The 21,481-nt window shown below is 40.6% G+C and overlaps 1 protein-coding gene across 4 annotated transcripts in view; it reads left to right on the plus strand.

Annotated features, from left to right (window-relative positions):
• The window catches only part of TSPAN4 (tetraspanin 4), a 355,775-nt gene extending 334,643 nt beyond the window's left edge, over positions 1–21,132 (plus strand). For all 4 annotated transcript variants that reach the window (XM_018082063.2, XM_018082064.2, XM_018082062.2 and 1 more), the window contains 4 exons: positions 3,405–3,506; positions 11,602–11,733; positions 14,042–14,125; positions 16,429–21,132. In XM_018082063.2, coding sequence (XP_017937552.1) covers positions 3,405–3,506; positions 11,602–11,733; positions 14,042–14,125; positions 16,429–16,497 — 387 coding nt within the window. In that variant the 3' untranslated portion in view covers positions 16,498–21,132. The remainder of the gene's footprint in view (positions 1–3,404; positions 3,507–11,601; positions 11,734–14,041; positions 14,126–16,428) is intronic.
• The last annotated feature ends 349 nt before the right edge of the window (positions 21,133–21,481 follow it).

The raw sequence follows: 21,481 nt of genomic DNA on the forward strand, positions 1-21,481 counted from the left end.
GGGCTTCATGCCAGTACCTCAGCTGCAGACACAAGGGCCAATGCCTGCTTCCCCTTTTTCCTGGAGCCAAAGGGCCACCCACACCCTCAGTTGTTCTGTACAGGGTTATTCCTAGGGGATGATGAAGAACTTTCTGACCCTAGTGTAAGCAAAAAAAAAGACTGGGAATGCTTTAAGGAGTAGCTCTGTGAAAAAGAAATTTTAAATCAGCTGCTCTTCAGAGAATAGCACACTCTGGTACATGCACAGCACACCTGATCAGAAAGTAAATTAGAAACTTTAGTAAAGGAGAACTATGAAAAATCCTACCTTTACAATCAGTCAAATAAATCTAAAGTTCTATGTGTATATGTGTAAAACTCTGTGATATTTCCAGATACCTTCCCATGACAGTGGACATGAAATAAAAAGATAAAACAATCTGGAGATACTGTTTCAAAACATGCTTTTGCCTCTTTCAAAGCTGCAACCCACGTAGAGGTGAGAGAGATAAGGAAATGAGATACACAGGGGTGTGGATTCTAAAAAGCTTACGTCCTCTTCCAAACAAGATTCAAGCAGGCACTTTCTTTTTAAAACAGCAAATACTGATGGATCGTACAATGTGCAGGACTTGACATTGAGGCTTTTTGAAATAGCAGCAGGAGAACTGGTCACATAGTGCCTGTTTTCTCAAGTAGTGCTCTGCTGCTTACTCAGTTTGTAAAATATGGAAATCTGTTGCCAGTTGTGTTCCCAGTGTGAAGGTCTTACACTCTTTTTGCAGGGAAAAGTGGTTAATTTTATGAGTAAGAGAGAACTTGCTTTTATGTTGCCTCAGCAAAATGCTTGCTAGTGAGGCTTCTCCAGGTGAAAGGAAGATCAGGAATGCTTGGTGGGGACACCTCTAGAGACCACGTTAAAGCACATGTGGAATAAGTAAGTTGTTATTATTATTATCTCTCTCAAATAGGACATGAAGATTGCATTAACAGGGGTGGCATGTGAGCCCTTGTAAAAGGGATCATCATGCTGAGCCACTGCACTGTTTGCAAAGCAAAACTTGAGTGAGGAAATGCAAATTTGGCATTTTGCATTCTTTTGGTAACATGCATTTGCCCTTCAGATAAGCATCACTGTTCTCCTCCATGTTCCAGATCAGTGCTGATATGAACCTAAGGCTGGTGCATAGTTCTCTCATTGTACAGGGTGGATATTCTCAGGTGTGATGAATTAATATTCAAAATAGACCTTTCTCTTTCAAGACAACAGATCTCCTAGCTGGGTTTCTGTCCCCGCCTGCCCTCAGCTATACTGTTCCTCTTCACCTCTGTTTGTTTCTGAATAAGAATTAGTTTTTCAGCAATTAATTCACTTCACTACCTCTATAGGACATTAACTAAATTTCAAAGCCTCTCTGACACTAGCATCACAACCATGCCCTTCAGTCCTGACTGATGTCTCTGCTGGAGACCACAGCAGATCCAGTTGAGACACATGGAGCTGAGGGTAAGTGAAGAGCTGAAACCCAGTTCAATCTAATTCTTAAATGAATGCTAGGAATTCCCAACACATGTAAGTTTATCGTTTGTTGCCTGTAATTTTCTCAACTAATTTCAAATTTAATGACAGCTCTCAGCTTTGGTTTTCTCTTCTAATTAATGTACCAGTGACTATGTATAATCTCTGTGTAAAGCCAAAAGCAGCTTACATGATAATTACAGTGGGATCACAGCACCTACTGTTTAAGGGAGTCACCAATGAGAAAGTCCTTGTGTGATAGTTAAGGCGCTGAGATTAAGTTGTACATCTTTCTTGTACTGCCTCAAAGCTATTTTATTAGTGGCTCAGCATGATGGTGGTAAACTTTTGGGAAGGAAACAAAAGAAATGGAGAGATCAAGCACAATCTTTTGCACATACAGCAGAGATGGACATGATGAACTTTTGAGGTCATAATTTTTTGTGGAGTCGTACTTTTGAGTGATTTTAATTTACCCCATAATAATTATGATGTCGTGGGTTGAAAATTCCTCTTTTACACTGTGCAAGATGCTTTGCATCCACCTTTTTTCCAGGTGCTTTTGAAGACAATTCTGACTGCACAAAGCAGAAGGGAAGTCCAAGTGTATGGCAGAAGAATACCTTTGTTCGCTGTGTTAACTCAAAATTAGCATTGGTTACTTCATTTTAGACACCCCCCACTATCCTTCCCCCAGGTGGAATGACAAGTGTCAGAGGGGCAATGACTAGAGAATACACCACATCAGTCTGTTCTACAATATGGGAGAGAGTATGTATTAAAACAGACTGTCCCCATGAAACAAGTTGTGACTTTAATTATAGTTTTCTTTTCGCTGTTGCAGCAGGATGATCTCAGGATGGCACTGTATTTTGCAGTCAGATTTATAGCAGATTGATGGAGAAGAAATGGGACAGGTCTGCTCACCCTTCTTGCTATACCTTGGATGTCTAACAGACCACTAACATTGACAGGCACCTAGGGGAGGGGTAATGGTACGGGCATATTTGAGCAGCACTAGTCAGTGTTTTTCATTTACAACAGAAAAATCAGGTTAAACTATGAATATCCATTAATTATTTACTTCCTTGTTGATGTTTGCTTGATTCTGTAGAAATGTGTATGTATGGTTAGACTAGGAGAGAAGCACTTGCAATCATTTTGGATACTACCTGTTGGTGACCAGTGAATCCAACAATAGCCTGCTTTACCAGCAGGGACTCTCAACAAGAAAGCACCATCTTCAATTGCAAAACCCTCAAAAGCAGAACTTTGTACTTTGATTAAATCAAGAAAAATGTGTTTATTAAAGAGCCGTTCCATTTAGTAACTAAATTCTGAAATCCTCTCTGTCCTGAATTTTAGATAGCTCATTACCTGCTGCTTCAGTATCATGAGGTTCATCCTGCTGTAAGAAGTGGGGTACTCTGGCTGATGGAATAAACGCAAGTCAGAGCATCAGAACAATGTTAATGCCAGTGTTGTTCTCCCAGGAAGCATAAGGAAGATGCTGAGGGGTACTTGGTCACAATTAAAGGTATTAAGCTAAAAGGAAATGCTGTGTGTAGGTTAACATTTTCATATATAGGCCTCATTCGCAAAAACGAGTGATTAAACTGTGTCCGGTCTCCCTATAGTACTTTGGTGGTTAAGTGAGAAGGGAAAAATGTTTGGAAGGTCTCTGTGATGGAAAACATGAACATAAACTCAGAATAGGAACTCCTCATGTTTACAAAGTGCAGGTACCTCTAATAAATACTGGGTCTACTGGAGAAAGGTGTTAGGAAGTGTTGGTTCCCTTCTTATTCAGTACAGGACCGTTGTCCAACACCCCGCTGCACTTTAATTCTGAAATGTGGTACTCAGCAAATTCTAAGGTTTGTGTCTTTTGTTGTTGGTTTTAGATTGACAAGTATGCTCAGCGGGATCTGAAGAAAGGACTTCATTTGTATGGGACAGATGGAAATATTGGCCTCACTAATGCATGGAGCATCATTCAAACAGATGTAAGTCTGAGTTCTCTTTTTTTCTCTTCTTCTTTACCCTCTGAGTTCTTTAACAGCATGTTCTGGGTGTGAACCTAATTAAACCTCCAAATCTCTTTCTCCCACCCAGTCAGCATATTAGCAACTAAACTCTCTGCTTTTTGTAACAAACAGTAATTTTTATTTCTCCTTTGACTAGGAATAGCTTCTTTCTTTTAAAAGTTTATGTTGATGCCTAAATATCATATAGTTCTGTGCTGTGTGGAGAGTGAAGGAGTTGGTCAGACAGGAAACAAGCAGTACCTTCTCTTTAAAGTCAGAGGGGTGGCTTATGCTGTGATTAAGAGCAGTGACATAATAGCAAAGAACAACCTCAGCCCCTTTTCATTTCTGTCCTGTCTCCTTTCACTGCTGTTGTTGTTTCCACTAGTGTAGTGAAGATGGAAACAGACCACCGTGTTTACAACCTCCTCCTACAGTCAGTACATTTTCCCCAGCAGAATTCAATCATCCTCCATCACAGATGGGCTGGGAATGCTTTTTGCTACTGCTGTTCTGATTGTCCTGATTCTCTGACAGCCCTCTGCCAGTGTTTGTTTCATAAGGACTGGTGAACACTGTAGCTGGCTTCCTCCTTTTGTCCTTGTCTGGCTTGCTGAGGAAACACCATCACTGACAGTTTGGGTTTATTAGCTCTGTACTTCTCGTTGCATATTCAGTTCAGTCAGTTCTCCTGGGGTTGATCTTTCTGATTTCATTTTCTCTGCTTCTTGAACGAGGAAAAGTGCTCCAAGTTTTTTTCTGCTTTAGGCAGAAGCACTTGCACTGCCCTGGTTTCACTCAAAAAATCTTTCGTAGCTTTCTCAATTTCTCCCCAAGAGGTGCTAGTGTGGTACAGACAGGAGGGTTTTAATCTTGCCTCTGATGCCTTGAATTGATCAAAGACGGTAACCTCTCCCAGGAATACTCTTCTGTATGATACAAGATAACAGGAGCAACAGGCTGCTAAGAAATGGTCTGAGAAATGAAAAATTTGGGGTTACAAACAGAACAAAAGAACTGGTTGGCCAAACTCTATGTGCATCTTTGGGTCTGCAGGGGCTGTCTGTGCGGAGTGCAGTAGGTTGCCTGCAACAGTACTGTGTGTGAAAGACAAGCACCTCAGGTCCAGCAAACAAGCCAGTACCAGTTTTGCATTCTAACAATTGCACATAATAGGTTCTTTCAGTTACCTTTAAAAGGCCTCAGCACCTTGCAATATTGTTAATATTTTCCTCCTTCAATACTATTTCCTCTTTCCAATACATCAGATATGAGAAGGCATCAATTACCAACAAGAGAAATGCATTTTGTGGTGTTAGCCCAAGAGTAAGCCATGTGAAATATAGATAAAATTTTAAATACCGTTGCTTATATCAAAGAGTATTAGAAGTCTTACTCTTCTACAGTAACCTAACTATGCTTAGTAAAAATGTAGTAAAAATTACTAATGTTAAAATGTTTGCAGTAAATATCAATCAGGTTTCAGTGACACCCCAAGAATTGTTAAAAGCATATAGCAAAGGCAGGGGAAGAAGCATTGTTTGGAGGACTCATGAGATATAAACACCATACTTCTGCTCCCCTTTCTGTAAAATAGGTTCAACAGTATATGCTGTGTCTAGTTCACCTAGTCACATTTTTTCAAGATGTTCACAAGTTGGATTGGATTCAGAAAAGAGGTAAAAGAATAATGAGAATTTTGGAAAGTATGGTGAGAAATTTTAACCATTTTATATAAGCAGGAAAATATAAAGTAGTGATGTGATTGCAGCCCATTAAAAGAGATCAGGAAGGGAAAAGGGTTTTGAAAGAAAAGGGCTCTGTAATTGATCCAAGAGCTAAAAACTCAAGATAAACATATCGGGTGGTAGGATGCCATTGTACAGCAGGACAGTAGATTTCTTAAAGAGCAAGACAGGGTTTTTTGCTTAAAAGAAATGGTCATGTTCAGTGACAAGCTTGGGTTTGATGTTATCTAACTCCTAGGAGCTCATAAGATAACACAGTGCTATCTCACAAGGTGTGTACAGCCATGGGGCATCACGCTCTCAGGGCCACCATGAAATTACCATGCACCACTGACAGTACCACAGTGTGAGTTGCCGTGCTCCTCGTGCTGGGCACTGAGGAGGAAAGCAAAGAGCTCCCACAGATCCATTTTTACTGCTCTACATAATTGGTTTTCACATGTATGTTTCAAAACTATTTAGGAATAGACTATTGCAGTGGTGCAGCAAAGACAATTCCAGCATGGTTAATTATGTAAAACACTTTGCAGTTGAATAGTGCTATCTAAATGCCAAGGGGATTTTTTTTTGTGTAATAATCATTATCTCTTACCTTCCTAATCAGTAGGGTGTAATCACTGATAGGAGGATTAGGGCAATACGGGGGATTTTCTGAAAGCAAAGTCCCAGCCCAGGCTTGCTGTTTGCATTTTGTCTCCTAAGGCTCTCAAAAAACCCCACAGTAGAGCTAACCACATGTGCATCTTAGGACAGTGTCTCAGAACTGACTTTCCTCATGGGACCAGTAGACATCAGGCATTGGTTGAGCTATGGGCTGTGTCTGTACATGAATGGAAAACAGCAGCCTCGGGAAAAAAGCATGTCATGTGAAAAACATGACAGTAACAGAAATCATAATGAGACCTTCTCCCTTGTCCCCTCTGTCTTGCACTCCTTCCTTTGCAAAAGTATTTTTCAGAGCTTGAGCAGTGGTTAAAGTAGTAGCCCAGACATGAGGGACTGGAGCTCTGGCACTGGAGCTCTTCATTTCTCCTGTGGTTTGCTCAGATAGAGACCACACCCACCTGAGTTCACTAGGTACTACTGTCTATGGCAGCTTTTACTTTAAGAAGGAGGAAACTGTTTTCCAGGAACAGAGCCACATTTAGATGGCATTTGATTTCTATGGGACTGCCCAGTCACAAAACAGAGGGGAGTTTTGACTGGGAGTGTGGATATCCAGTGCTCACACAGTGACTTGTGAGAGGTGATTACTCTGTTTTTTTTGTCAAGTGTGAAAGGCCAGAGCACCTTTTGAGTAAGGCTTTATTCTCTGAAGGCTTTGTGCCTTGAGAAAAGGTTTTCCTCTTTTTAAAAGAAGCATACAATTCCTAAGTAACTGGAAACAAGGAAAAACAGGGCCTGTCTGGTCTGTCTTTAAAGAGGAAGTTGCAGTTTCGGCCCATGACTGATCTGTTCATATTGCCAATAAAGGAGTTGGGTTGAGCTGCACACCTGCAAAACATGTGAGAGGAAAAGCAGTGGGCTCATTCTGCAGTCACATTAAGCCTCTAGGTCAGGGAGCTGTTTCAAATTAGAACATTCTATTGATTTCTTTTTAATACCTCCAGCTAACGAAACTCACAGCCTTTCTCGATAGCGTTTCAAACTTTAAAAGGATCAGAAACACGAGCAGATGACTTCTGCATGTTGTGACTGAAGACTAGAAAAGCTTACAAAGTAGTTTTTAAACATGACTAAAATTCTAACAGTTTAGGAGGTGAGTTACCCTGAACTGCACTACACTCCTTTCCCACCACCTGGTTAGAGTTACAGGTGGAGATCATTAGGAAATGAGAAACAGGCATTAATTTTTAAACGTTGCTTCATCCCCAACATCTTTGTGATCAATATTTGAACACTTCTCCTTTTAACTAACCAGGCAGTAATTTGAGAGGCATGCAGAAAACTTATTAGCTTCACTAAAGTGAGCCACATTCAGCTCACTTTTGCTGCTGTGTAATGTCCTTTCATGTCTATTTAGACCACTGTAACTGAGAAGAAAATTTGACCCATCTCCCTCTGTCCAGTCATTGATTCTGTTAGATCAAGCTATACTTTAGAATTACTGCTGAAGCAATCCAAACCACCCATTAAACATGATTTTTAGAACAAAACTGTGTTATTCACCACTTTTAAGTGATGGATGAAAAAGCATATAAAAGGCACCCTGCCCTGTCTCTAGTTCTTTGTCACATTCACAAAACCAGAAAAACCAGGCTTTGATAACAAACTGTCTGCAACAAGGATCGAATGTCTGTTTATTTTCATGAACCCAGCCTGACTGATTTTGCAGGAATTTGCCAAAGATAAGGCCTACTTAGCCTTCACTATTTGGATTACCTGTAAAATATGTACAAGTGTCCAACTCATTAACATTTCTGTTGCACTAAGATAGAAACTTTCTGTTTAACATTAATTACCAGCCCTAGATACCCCATGCTAGAGCAGCAGTTACTTGTTAAAATAAAAAATAAGCTATTTGCAAGCAGCTTTGCATCCCTTAAGTACAACATAGAGACCTCAGTGCTTTTTGGTGCTGCTTGGCTGGGAAAAGCACCTCAGCACCATGACCCTTGACTGCATCATTGTGTTGAGCATCCCCTGCATGTCCTCAGCTTTTGGAAGCCTATGAGCCACTTCAGAACCCCACAGATTATCAGTAAGGGAGTGATTTATGTCTGTACAACAAAGGGGGAGAAAAGATATGGTATGACATCTCAGGAGAGAGAGCCTCCCACATGAAACATCCGAAACAAACTGCAGCATATTGTCATTATTGCTAGAAACACTGTTCAGCAGGTGGAGCTCAGATACTCAAAGGCATTTGACAAGCTTTGGCTTGTTTGAGCAACTCTGCCAAACACTGTATGAACATCCTCAGAACTACTACCTCATTGTCACCTTATGCCATAAGTACCTACATTTGTTCATGGAGCAGCACAATTGCCTCTCACACTGCATGGTCTTTCACAGCTGTGAGCCCTAGAATTGAGTGACCTGGGGTGTCCAAGTCAAGGTGTCCTCAAGTTATGCTATTTGAGACAACAGTTAACATTTTTAATGGATTACTCTCTTTTAAAGTGTGTTTGTCTGGGTACCCCAAAATAAGTACAAGTAGTTTCTAATTGTTTCTAAAAAACATGAGCGTATTGTTCCCTGGTGAAACTAGGAACAGAATTAATCAATTAGGCAACCTTGTCTCATTTTTATCACTTAACTAGTAAAGGGAACAAGACAGGACTGTAAATGTGATCAAAAAATAAATGCAGTTGTAGAAAGAATCAAGTCTTCAATTGCTTCATGACAATCAGTCTGGCATTGGCAGAACATCAGGCTTTGTGGATGAACGCTGAGTCTGGTAAAACTGGCTACAACAAACTGCTGGTGACAGAAATTATCCTTCATGTGACCTGAGCTTTCTCCATCCTCCAGGTTGTAGGACTGTCTCCAACTGTCCTTGCTCAGAAACCTTGTAAATTTTCAAAAGAGAACATTGCTCTCAAATCTAAGAGGACTCTAAAGAAGTCCTCATATTTTGCTCTTTGTCCTCAATATTCCGCTTTCTTTTCATAGTCCCTCATCTCCCTCAACAATTGGCTACTTACTGTTCAGCTTTGTGAGCCTGGGATAAATCAGGTTGCCTGTCAAATGATCCAAAATCACTCCCATACTATCTCTTTTCTACTTGAACATCCTTAATGAAGTCTCTGAGTTTACTGAGCTCTCAGCTTATCTGTCTTTTTAGCTTCTAGCTGGGCCCCTTTGCTGAATCTGTACTGGTGTCCCACTCAATTCCCCTGTGGCTCGTTTCCTTGTTCTTGTGTCATTGACCTACTGCCATGGATCCGTGCCTCTGCCCCCTAGAAGTGCCAGTCACTGGACTTGGCCTTCCTTGAGCAGTGCTGGCTCACTTGCTGGTGCTTTCTGGTCCCTGTGGTGTTAGTTCTCTTCTGTGATCGTCACCTCCTCTCCTTTAGGACTGTGGATCGTCCACTGCTTAATGCTTATAATTCCTTTGTCTTCCAAAGATATTTCTTCCCGTTACAGTTCCAGACTATTTCTTTCCAGTCCTAAGACTATTGATCCTCTGCTATGTCCTTGATCTTTCCTTAGCCCTTTCTCCTATTGCTGGGTCTGCCGTGTCTGCTCTGCTCTTGTGCAGTACACAGAGAATCTGTGTGGGCAGGCAATTTGTGTCCAGCTGCAGTTTGTCTTTGCAACTGCATCCCTTCCTATTTTCACCTTCTGGTTTACCAGGAATTTTTACTCTTTGGAGCCCCAACCCTATCTGAAGGCCTAGGCACCTCCTGCTTCACAGGCTCCATAGGATCAGCTGTCCTCAACCTGTTAGTGAGCTCTTAACTACAAAACCCGTACTTCATCTCCATCTCCTTAGCCTGTCAGACTTTGACACCCTTAGCCATGCAATATTACAGGGAGAAGGGGTCTAGTCCTGATTTATGCAAACTTGTGTCACTTGTGTTTGGCCAGAACATCACTCAAATGTCTCAGCCCTTACCGCTGCGCTCTCTACATCACAGATGAGCCACATTTTTAAGGCTTGCTGTTTACAAGCTGTCACTTCTCACTGTCTGTCAAAGAGCTGCCTCCTGACTCTAATGATGACAGCCTGCAAGACCTTCTTCTTGTTAGATTTCCAAATAAACCAGCTTTCCTCAAATGCATACCATGTGTTCCATGCTGCTCCTATTCATTTTTTGGGACCTGTTACTCATGGACCTCCTGTTTTCTGTGTAGGAACATAGAGGGGAAAAAAGAAAGCTACAAACTTTTTACTTTCACGTCAGTTTATAGAAAATGAAGCCTGTAAACTCACAAATCAAACAGTTGCAAGCTAAGGATTGATTCCTACCACAGACCAAATCAAAATTCGGAGCAGAACCTTGCGGGAATAGACGTTGGTCCAGGAAAGTTTTCTTACTTTTTCTTGGCAGAAGAAAAACCCTGCTGTGAGCACTGAAACGTCTCTATCAAGGAGTACTTTTTGTGAGTACTTGAAGCATCATATGATGCATGAGGCAGCGCATGACACCTCTGCCCTCTATAGGTCTTGAATGGCAGATTTTGTGTGTGCAACAAGACCTGAACACTACAACTCTACCTACAGCCTGAACTCCACAACTGTTACATAGCAAGGGAAAACTCTCTCTCAGGCCAGTGTAAACATCAGGATCTGAATTAGGTCCTTGGTCCTGGTGGTGCAGATGTCTGCATGATTATGGGTCTATCACAAACAAGAGGAGTGGTCTCTGTAGGGATGCAAAAGATACTGTACAGGCTTATATAGGATCACATTTAAAGAATAAGATCTCAGCAAGTCATTTTGAGGCTAAGTGGGTGGCTGGCTTAGCCCTGAAAAAGTGTGAGGTACTGCCAATAGCAGAGAGTGGTTCTGCAGCCCAGTGTTGTCTTTTTTTACTCATTAGTGCTAAAGTGCCTAAATACCAACAAATTCATACTTTTGAGTTAGCATAGAGGCAACAGATGGTGTATACATCTATATGGTAATGAGTCTTAGCTTATTTTGTATCACAGGAATATCCCAGTTCCCAGAGAGGGAAGATGATTACAGTCATTCCCTGTACCATTATGTATGTTTCCTATACCTTTCTTCCCACTACCAAAGTAGAACAAACCTTCCGATTTAGCGCTATTGTAATCTTTGTGTCCTCGTATGCAGACACTTAAAGCACCACTATTTAGCAGCATCAGATGATGACATTAAGAAACTGCACCACAGAGAGACAAGGAGGAAATACATCTTTTACTGACTGGCAAAGACTTTCAAAGGTGATTAGTAATTAAGAGCTTAGCGAGAAATTTGCCTTGTTAACTTCAATCATGATTCTAGGAGTAGTGTGCCACAGAGATCCCACTATCTTCATCTCTTGGGTGCTGTATCTGTATCTTTTTTACAGACAAGAAGCTGTAAACAACTTGTTATAATTCTGCTCAGTCACATATCCTTAATCTCAGTACTCAGCTAAGGTTGTCTGATTTTGGCTCCTGCAGTGTCCTCCCGCTGCAGATGGGTGCCTTTGCTTCTTGCATCAGCATCAACATACAAGACCATATTTAAACATAATATAAGAGTGGAGAAAAGGGTCTATTTGGGTAACACTGAGGAAGTACTGCATTTCTTTAAAACTTCAAGCCCCTGCTGGTATAATCTGAGTGTCCAGCTCCAGAAGGCAGAAGTCAGAACAAGCAGAAGCCAGTGACAGGTCGTACTTACGGTATCGCCTCGGTTCATCTTTTTCCAGTTCAGGTGCTGTGGAGTCTCCAACTACACTGACTGGTTTGAAGTGTACAACACAACCCGGGTGCCAGACTCCTGCTGCTTAGAATTCAGTGAGAATTGTGGACTTCATTCCCCAGGGACCTGGTGGAAAGCGGTGAGTAGCTCTCCAGCACCATCTCAGCAGCTGTCTTGCAGCCCAGGTGAAGGGCGGGCAGGAAGTCATCTGCAGGGCTATACAAAGGTATGCTGATCTTTAATCAGGTGGTTCCTGAAGGCTCATGTTGAGCTGTGGCCTTTGACCTCCAGTGAAACTTCCTATTTAATTATTTTTAGGAGCTGAAGGGTTTCCTTTCAGTAAGCTCTAAGCTGTTATTTCACATAACAGACAAGTACATTCCAACACTGATATGCAGCATGGTCTAGCTACAACTAGCTAGGAAATGACAGGAATGTCCTTTTTAATGTCCCACCTACTGGAGTCAGGTAGCAATAAAAGCAAATGGCTCATACACACACAGGCCCTGGAGCAGCAGCCATAGCTTATCATAGCCCAGGCAGTCCTGAGGCAGGAGGACTGTGAGCATAGAGTGCTCTGCTCCAACCAGGAACTCTAGCTCAGGGGCTTCCACTGCACAGTAGGAAAGTGGAAACTGTTCTGCTGAATTGCCAGCAGCATTTTTTTCAGTGAGTTTTTGCACTTGCCTGTAATCAAATTCAAAACTCCGTGGGATAATTTCCCTACAATGGCCTCAGTAAGATCTTTCCGGAACAGATCATCAGAGCCTAAATTCTTCTCTGAAATTAGCTCAGCAATTCTTTGTGCTAATTGCAGGTATTGCAATTATGCAGGGGGAGTGTGGAGTAAGGCCATCTTATGAAGTGGAATTATAAGTTTTGCTGCTTCTAATGGTTTGTGAAGACAATGACTAAAGCTCTCTTGGCCACTTTCTAGCAAAATTTCATACACATGGATTGGCACTGGCAGAGGCTGAGTTCACATCAAACATGGCTTCCTTATACTTCTCAAGTAGCCCCAAGTCAGTTTTTTAATTTAAGGGCTTAAATGTTCTTCTATTTTATCTGTGGTCCCAAGCAGATCAGTGCAGGTTAACACTGTGTATTCTGGTGGGCATTAATAGTTTTTCCTTTATACATATGTGAAAGCCACAAACTGAAAGCTGAATGATTCTTGGCCTGAACATTACAAGACAGCGGGCACTGTTTTTGCACAAGGTTGTCTTACAGACACTACTTATTATTTCAAGAAAGGTTTCACTTGGGCCAATTCCCCCCAAAACTGGATCAGCAACATGGAGTTACAGCTACTGCAGAATTTAAAGCAGGAAAAAAATAATGGAGGAGTGCCCATACTGCAAATTGAAATGATGGAAAATGTTATGAAACGGGTCCAGGAGTGGCTACTGAGCCACTCTCAATGGGACTTTTGGGTTTCATATATATGTAGGTATTATAAGAAGTATTTGTTTCCCTGAAACACAGAGAAAATGAAAGCCTCATTCTAAAGTTCTAACTGCTTCTGGTTGGGTTTTAGACGGCAAAGAGGACACAAATCCACTGCTTGTTTATTTGTCATGGTTTAACCCCAGCCTTCTACTAAGCACCACACAGCTGCTTGCTTACTCACTCCTCCACAGCTGCTCACTCACTCCTCCAGCAGTGGGATCAAGGGGAGAATCAGAAGAGTAAAAGTGAGAAAAGAGTGGGTTAAGAACAATTCAGTGGGGACAGCAAAAGCCACGTGTTCAAACAAAGCAAAACAAGGAATTCATTCACCACTTCCCATGGGCAGGCAGGTGTCCAGCCCTCCCCAGGAGAGCAGGGTTCCATCCACACGTAACCTTGACTGGGGAAGGCAAATGCCATCATTCCAAACATCCCCCTCTTCGTCCTCTTTTCTCCCCTCTTTATATGCTAAGCATGATGTGACATGATATGAAATCCTTTGGTCCCTTTGGGTCATCTGGCCTGGCTGTGTCCCCTCCCAAACTCCCATGTAGCCCCAACTTCCTTGCCAGTGTGAGAGTACAAGAAGCAGAAAAGGCCTTGGCTCTGGGTAAGCCCTGCTCAGCAATAACAAAGATATCTCTATATTGTCTACCTTGTGTTCAGCACAAATGCAAAACACAGCCCCATAACCACTGTGAAGAAAATTAAGTCTACCCCAGCCAAAACCAGCATAGTAGTTAAAACTACTGTTAAAAGGTTATATGGAGCAGTGCTCATGCAGCATTTTGAAGGTGCACATTTTTTTGTTATTAGAATTAGTACTCCATGTTCAAGCTTCAACTCAAAAATACACTGTACTTGCTCCAGTGCTGAAATTATAATCCAGGCTACATAGCACCTTAGTCAGATCTGATTCTTCTCTGCCTGTATATTCCCAGGGGAATAGAGCTGTATGTTTATGGCTAATACGATATTATGTGGATTTTTTTTTCTAGCCTTGCTATGAAACTGTGAAAATATGGCTCCAGGAAAACTTATTAGCAGTGGGAATCTTTGGATTGTGCACAGCTATGGTGCAGGTACAGTTTAATATCAATTTTCAAATCCTAACTAATTGTAACTAAGTAATCATAGATCCAGATATACTCTGCTCACGCTGGTTTTAATAATTTTGCATGATGGTAGAGTAAAATTCTGCAAGATTTAAGTCCTTTGTGTTTTAATTTATTTAAAATAGGTACAAGATTCAGCTGTATGTCAGCGCTTCATTCATGGCCCAAAGTCCCATTCCTAAATGCAGTGAAAATCTCAGTTTCCAGCTCCCCCTCTCTCTCACCCTCAAGATATAAGCAGAAAGGATGGCATTGCTGAGCTAATTAACACCAGATTAACTAATTAACTGCAGATTAACCTGTGGTTGTTTGGGTTTTTGTTTTGTTTTGTTTTGTTTTTTAATTTTGCCTGGTATGCCACTAGCAGCAGCAAGAGAGAGCCTGGGATCAGAATTCTACTCACATTCCCACTAATGTCAGATTAGGCAGAATGGCATGCATCTTACTCTCTCATATGTCATGTATTGGCTGCAACTTATTAATGCAAATGCCTGATGCCTCACAGGCCCAAATTCAGTAGAGTTTTGGTTTTTATTCCACTGTTGTGAGCAGATATGCTTAGGAAAAATGCTCAACCAGATCATATGGCAGACAGACAATTTAAGACTGTTGTTAATATATTACCATACTTAAAAAAAAAAACAAAACCAAAAAAATACCCAGCTTTTGAGCATCTGTGCAGCATTTAGGGGGTCTTTAAAAGATACACTAAAATAACTCCACCAACCTATGTCAAAGTCCTTCTCATAAATACCTTAAATATAATCAAGTTCTAAGACAATGCTATCTTTCTGACAGAAAGACATTACTAGTTTGCATGGAAGAAAACACTTCAGGCAATTTAAAAATGCAAATTCATATTCCTAGTGAATGCTGTGCAATGCAGAGAAAACCGCTCAGAACATGAGAAATTTTCAGTCTGTCTTCCAGCTGCACTATGTGATTGAATCTAACTGATGATGAAAGTTTTGATGCACTGTCACCTCAAATGATTTGGGCTCCCTCTGTTGTTTCTGTTTCAATGTTGTTCTGGCCCTAAGCGTGCGACAGCTTTCGTTTTTCATGTTAAGAATTTTATAGTTAGAATTATACAGTGGCACAACTTGAAGGACATATAGCCCATGTGACAGAAGAATCTTCTTCATTGTGTCTCCTCCAAATTACAAAACAAGTTCAGCCACCACAGTTTTATTATGCAGCTGTCCCCAAAGGTATTCCTTTGCTAGGAAGCAGAAGGCAGTGTTCAGGGGATACTTCCAAAACGCAAGTGCTTTCTGTAAAACAGCACCCTAAAACCTAACAGTCTTATTTCACTGTGGAAGACTGAGACTTGAAGAAGATTAACAACTTTATAACCATTTTTTTCTTCATAAATAGAATAGTGTGTGTATTCATATACTCTTTCAAAGTACTCATTAACAGAAACTACTACTGATGTAAACACTAAATTTGAAGTGGTCATTTTAAGTGCTTAAAATAGAATCCATACCCTAAAAATTTCTACTTGGCAGACCTTCATTTCAATGACAATTCTTTCAGTGGTGTTGCAAAGGGAAAATAACAAGCACTTAGTACATTCATATAAGTACTTCAACTGGAAGGAAGATAAGACTCTCTTCCCCATCCCCTTTTCTGATGAAGTAATCTACAGAGGCAGCACAGCAGGTCAGTAGTTGGCTGGGAGAAGAACCACCCCCTCCCTGCTGCTTCTCTTGAATAGGCTGAGTAGAAAGACACATACATTGTTGATGAGGCATTGATGGCCATGATTAATGCATTTTCAGTCTCCAGTGATTCCCCCACAGGGACCTGTGCACACATAGACCTGGAAAGGTAAAGTGCAATAAAGTAAACCACAGCATCCTTAGGGTCAGGGATGAACCTGATGTCTTTCAAAGCAACAACTCCAGAGGTACTCACAGAGCCCCAGAGCTGTGGGTTGCTACTATAAAATATTTTCAAGCAAAAGACATCCAAACTTTTTTTTTTCCAATATGCCTCTTCCCAGTATCTTGTGGCTGCTCTTCATAGAGAAACCAACTCTCCTCTGCTCTCATTGTTTATTCTGTGAAACAGTAACATAGATAAGCACAAAAGGCAGACAAACATTAGGAACAGAACAAGGGCATGAATGGGCAGGAAAAGCAGTATGTGATGTGTCTTCCTGTGTGTGAACAAAACTAGTGCCATGCTTTTTCTTGTTGTTTCAATAAATAGGTTTTTTTTACTTACTGAAAAATGATTGGGTTTTGTTTTTTTTTTTCTCTTAGATTCTCGGACTCACCTTTGCAATGACCATGTATTGTCAGGTAGTCAAGGCAGATACCTACTGTGCATAGATACCATTTCCCAGTCTTTCTGCTCCTCCTCCAAAGGACACAGGAGAAATCTCCTTCATGCTCATTCATCTGACCTTTCTCCCCCTCTTTGTACTATGAACTGTGTATAATGCTATCTTTCTGAAGATTTTGTGAATCACCCCACTTCACTGAAGGAGGAAGAAAAGAAAAAGTCAGTACTTGAACTGGCACAGGTAAGAAGCAGCCTTGTCTTTAAACAGAGGAAAACCTTCAAAGAGCAATGTTTCCTTTTCCATGGCCTATGGCAAGACAAAGGAGGTTGCTTACAAGAGGCTGATCTGCAAACCAATGTTAGGAAAAGATTGCACTGAGGCGACCTCTGAGAAACCTGCCAGGTTTCCTTCCCGCATTTCACGGTCCGGAAGAGAGGAAGTAGAAAATGCATATTCTTCAGCAAGAAGGTACAGAGTAGCTAGCACTGAATGCAATTGTAATTTTACTACAGTTTGCCCACAGCTAAAATGTCAAGATCAAGCAGCCCTGCCTCCAAGTGTCTCAAAATGATTTTGTAGCCGGAAAGGATCATCTTCAGAAATATGATGTTTTAAAGGAGTATTTTTAATCTTATGTGCCGCAAAGTCAGGCTTTTAATCAGAATCTGTACAGTGAGATCTGGCTGTTAATGGAAAACAATACTGGACATTGCCTCACTTACTAATTGCCAGTGGCAATAGATGGTTGACTGCATATGTTACATATATTACATTCATTAACACATACTTTTCTGAAAGGAAGTGAAAAGACCCAGCATCTAACCTCAGAAAGAGGAAACCTTTCTATCCTATTTTACATTCCAACTGAAATAACCAAGTATTATTTCTTGTACAAGGCACTATCACTTATACCTCTGGGAAACAAGTAATTACTTTCAGCTGTATCTTCATTTCAGTAAACAACTTATGAGTGGGCTCTCTCTGTCAGTCTACTATGGCTTTATTTTTTATCATTCCTGTTTCAAGTTAGTCTGCCAAAAAATATCACTCATTTCTGCACTTGAAGATGTGTACAAAGCTGTCAGCTGTTCCTTCCCTGAATGTCACCATTTCATTAATTTACTTTGGGATATCATCATCTGCAGGTATGACAGAGTTTACCTTGCTGAGGAAAAATCTTTTGCGCATTGCCCATTTGTCTGAGAGTTATTAAGACTTCAGATGCTTTTATGCTTAGCTTTTTTTTTTCTCCCAGCTGCACGCTGACAACAGCCAAGACACATCAGTCTCTCTTAGAACTGGAGTCACCTCTCAGTACTCCTTTTCACATGCATCTTCCTTTGCCTAGCTGTTGGCTAGAATATACCCCACACTTTCTGAAATATCACAGAATCACAAGAATATGCAGGAATCAAAACCATAACTTTCCTTAGCCAGGGAACAGCCACTTACTGTCCAATTTCCCCACTCATTGATAACTAAAGTAATTTCTGTAGTACCCTCCTGTGCACCCCTTCTAGCAATGAGGTTAAGAATCAGATGTATCATATTGTTCAAACAAATAATTCCCCACCAGCAAGTAGCCCCAGATAATGCATATGTGACAGGGAGAAGCTGGGAAAGGACACAGCAGGGAAGAGGCAAACAGAGTAATGCAGATGGCCTGCTAACTGCAGCCAGCCTTGGAGGATCTCTCAGCCACTGACAGCTAGATGAGAGAGACAGCCATGAAGCCGTTTTCCCAGAAAGCTCAATGCAGCCATCCTTACTGTGACAGACTGGAAGCATGCATCAAGCTCACACAAAAAGTTAGCCTGCTTACAACAGCAGGTCTCAGCTACGAGTGACATTTTGCGTGCTTTGATTTAAAGGCAATTTCCAGCATAAAGCTGGCCTTGCCAACCCATGGCCTATTGAACAATCTCCTTTACACGCATAACTAATCCTTTTCTGAACCTGCACCACTGACAGATTCATTCTCACTCCTTAGCTCTTGGGTTTTTTTGTCTCTTTGCTGGTTTCCTGTAGCCTTCTTACTCTCAGGCAAGAACTACTGAACTACTCCATGGTTTCCCAGGAAATGCTTAGGACAGTCTGATGCGTAAAAGAGCAAGTATCTTCCAAAATCTTACCCCCAGGGGACATTCAGCTGTGCAGGCTAAGTTGAAAGTAATGTATTACTTGTGTGCATTTTATGTGGCTTCTCGATCACTCTCTATCACAGCAACCTCACCACCACTAATGGATTTTACTGTCACACTAACAAGCCTTGACAAATGTTAACATACCTTGCTCCAAGCTGAGTGAGCAGCCCACACAGAGGTGCCCTGTACTCCAAGCAAGCAGCTTACTCTTGGTATTACAATCACCACAGTCTCAATGCTCTCTGCTTCCTGAGTCAGGCTCACCTGCAAAGTCCTGCTCTTCATTCCTTCCCTCTCTCCACTCTTTTCCTTTCTTACTTGCACAGATGTAATTCCAGGTTAGATGTACCATTAGTTCTTGCCTTGGTTTATAGTTTGTACACAGAGGTGCCCCTGCTGACAGCTCAGAGTTTCCACCACTGAAAAGTAGCATAACAGAGTGGTGAATACATTAATAAAACATTGATTTTTTTAAAGATAGATAAAAGGTAGAGAAGTCTATTTGTAGTGATCCCTGCCATTAAAAATTAACACAGAGACAGCAGGCTGATGATGGTTCAGTTGATAAGAGCAAACCATTGTGCAGCAGAACTCCCACAGAGAGCTACTCATCAATTTGCTTGATGGTGGTGTAGGCAAAAGAGAGATCACAGACCCTTATCCGGTGAGTCTCCCAGTAATACGTGCTGAGCTCTTAGAGAACACTGTTAGACTTCAGCTAATCCTACAGTGGAGAGAAAATATGAGAAATAGAGACTGAAGACAAGTCATATTTTGTGGTTCCCTCTAATCATTTTCCACAGTTTAGGTGTCTTTACAGTAAGATAAACTGCCTTGGTTTTCAAAAACAAGTATCTATAGGGAGTTTAACTAACACTCCTTTTGTAAATCCCAGTAACTGCAAGAAAAACATAGTTAGGGGAAAAACAAATGAACAAAAAAGCCCCAACCAAACAAAAAAAAACCCCAGGTCACATATTGCTGCTAATAATTCTTTTTTAAATACTATCCTTACACTACCAACTGAGATGCTACTGCAACTGGTTTATAATTCTGACTGGACTGTTTTCTATATTTGATGTTATTAACTCTCTTCACACGGGCCAAACAGATCTTACGGTGCTTACAGCATTACCAGCACAATCCAATTTCAAACCTCTGAACATACTACATATTACAAGCCTCAGACTTACCATATTTTCTTTTGAAGAGCATTGCATCCTTTCTCTGCTGACAAAGTCAGAAGATTTTTGTGATATGTAACAGCAACAATCTTTTTAAAAAACAAACAAAAAAAAGATAGTTCCATGTTACACATAAAACTTCGAGTTAAACTGGTTGATTATAAATAAGTAACCTGTAGTATATCATATCCATTTAAAAGGCTGCTGATATTGTATGTATGCAGAGCAACACAGAAGTCATTCCAATTGCTTCTATTAGTGTCTTGTCACTTTTAGTAAAGACTTTACTATAATTTTGACTTCTTATCTTTAAACATAAAGGAGGATTCAATACATTTACATTAAAGACAGAACCAAAGGCAATAAAGGAGCAATTCTAATTTATTCTCATTGCTCTTTCTGCTTAATAACAAGATGTGAAGGCATAGGACATATGGCTGCACCTACTGAATTCAGCAGCATCAAGATTTAGCTTTTTAGATTCAGTCCAATATACTTTTGGCTTTTTATCAGCACAATTGTAATGAAATATATACATATATATATATTTAGTAGAATATGGTTTATTTTCCTGTACTGCCACTAGCAGCCAAATCTTATTACTTATACAACAGAATTACTTAGCTCCACATCATATAATGCACAATCACTGAAATTCAGTCCTGTTTCTGTTCTGTGAATACTTCTTTGGTTCTCCCTCTCAGATCATACAAACTCATAAAGGTTTATTCTTTCATTGAATAATTAGCATTTAACTGCAGCAGTGTAGGATTATAATATAGACAGGAAGGAACTGCACAGAGTCTGTAAAATATTTTGTCTTGCATCAGCAGTAGGGTTGCTTTGCAGATCCACTCAAACTCCCCTCTCTTCTCACAAACTGGTTACACTTTGTCCATGCCAACAACCTCCTGTCCTACCCTGTGAACGTGGTAAGAGGCAAGCCCAGAGCCACCTTTCACTTACCCCTTTGCTTCGTTGTTGTGCTATGCTATGAATGTGGCACCAAAGGTAAGCAAGAGAAATCAGGTGTTGATTGTGGTGATTATTTTAAAACTAGACTCTTTATTTGCTTAGTCAGCAAGGATTTGCTAAGTGTGAATGATCTTCATAGATACTGAAGTAGACAATTCACAGCTAGAAAACAAGTCGGGACCTGCCATGGGAAATTTGTTTGGATTCCATTGTGAATTTTCCTAACTTGTCACTGGTATCTTAACACAGTGGGCAAGTCTTCTCAGTTCTTTGAATTTTGTTGCTGCAATTACAGTGATACATTTTTGTGCATTCATATAAAGAACAAAATTTAAAATATACATTTTATTTTTTAAAAGTTATTAAATATTCTTTAAAGTTTACAACAGAATGTCTTTTGTATTCTTTATAATCAACTGCACTACAAGCTATACAGTGAATATATACAGACCCATAGATATGTGTTTGTACAAGTGTGTGCAAGTGCACACACACTGTATGCAATTAAGAAACCCTCCACAGCCTACTAATTCTTTGTCACTTCTCATTACCCATCTTTAATTTGTCCTATCCCTCCTTACATATTTGTTTTTATTATTATTTTTTAAGCGATTTACCCATTCCCAGGTAAAGATACATCCCTTTCTTTTTCCTCTTAAGGGCAACCTGAAATTATGCAGTAGTCGATAACAATTCAGAAACTACTGAGAGATCAGATTTACAGTGT

Source organism: Manacus vitellinus, unplaced genomic scaffold (genome assembly GCF_001715985.3).
Source record: "Manacus vitellinus isolate BGI_N305 unplaced genomic scaffold, ASM171598v3 scaffold_59_pilon, whole genome shotgun sequence".
Lineage (NCBI taxonomy): Eukaryota > Metazoa > Chordata > Aves > Passeriformes > Pipridae > Manacus > Manacus vitellinus.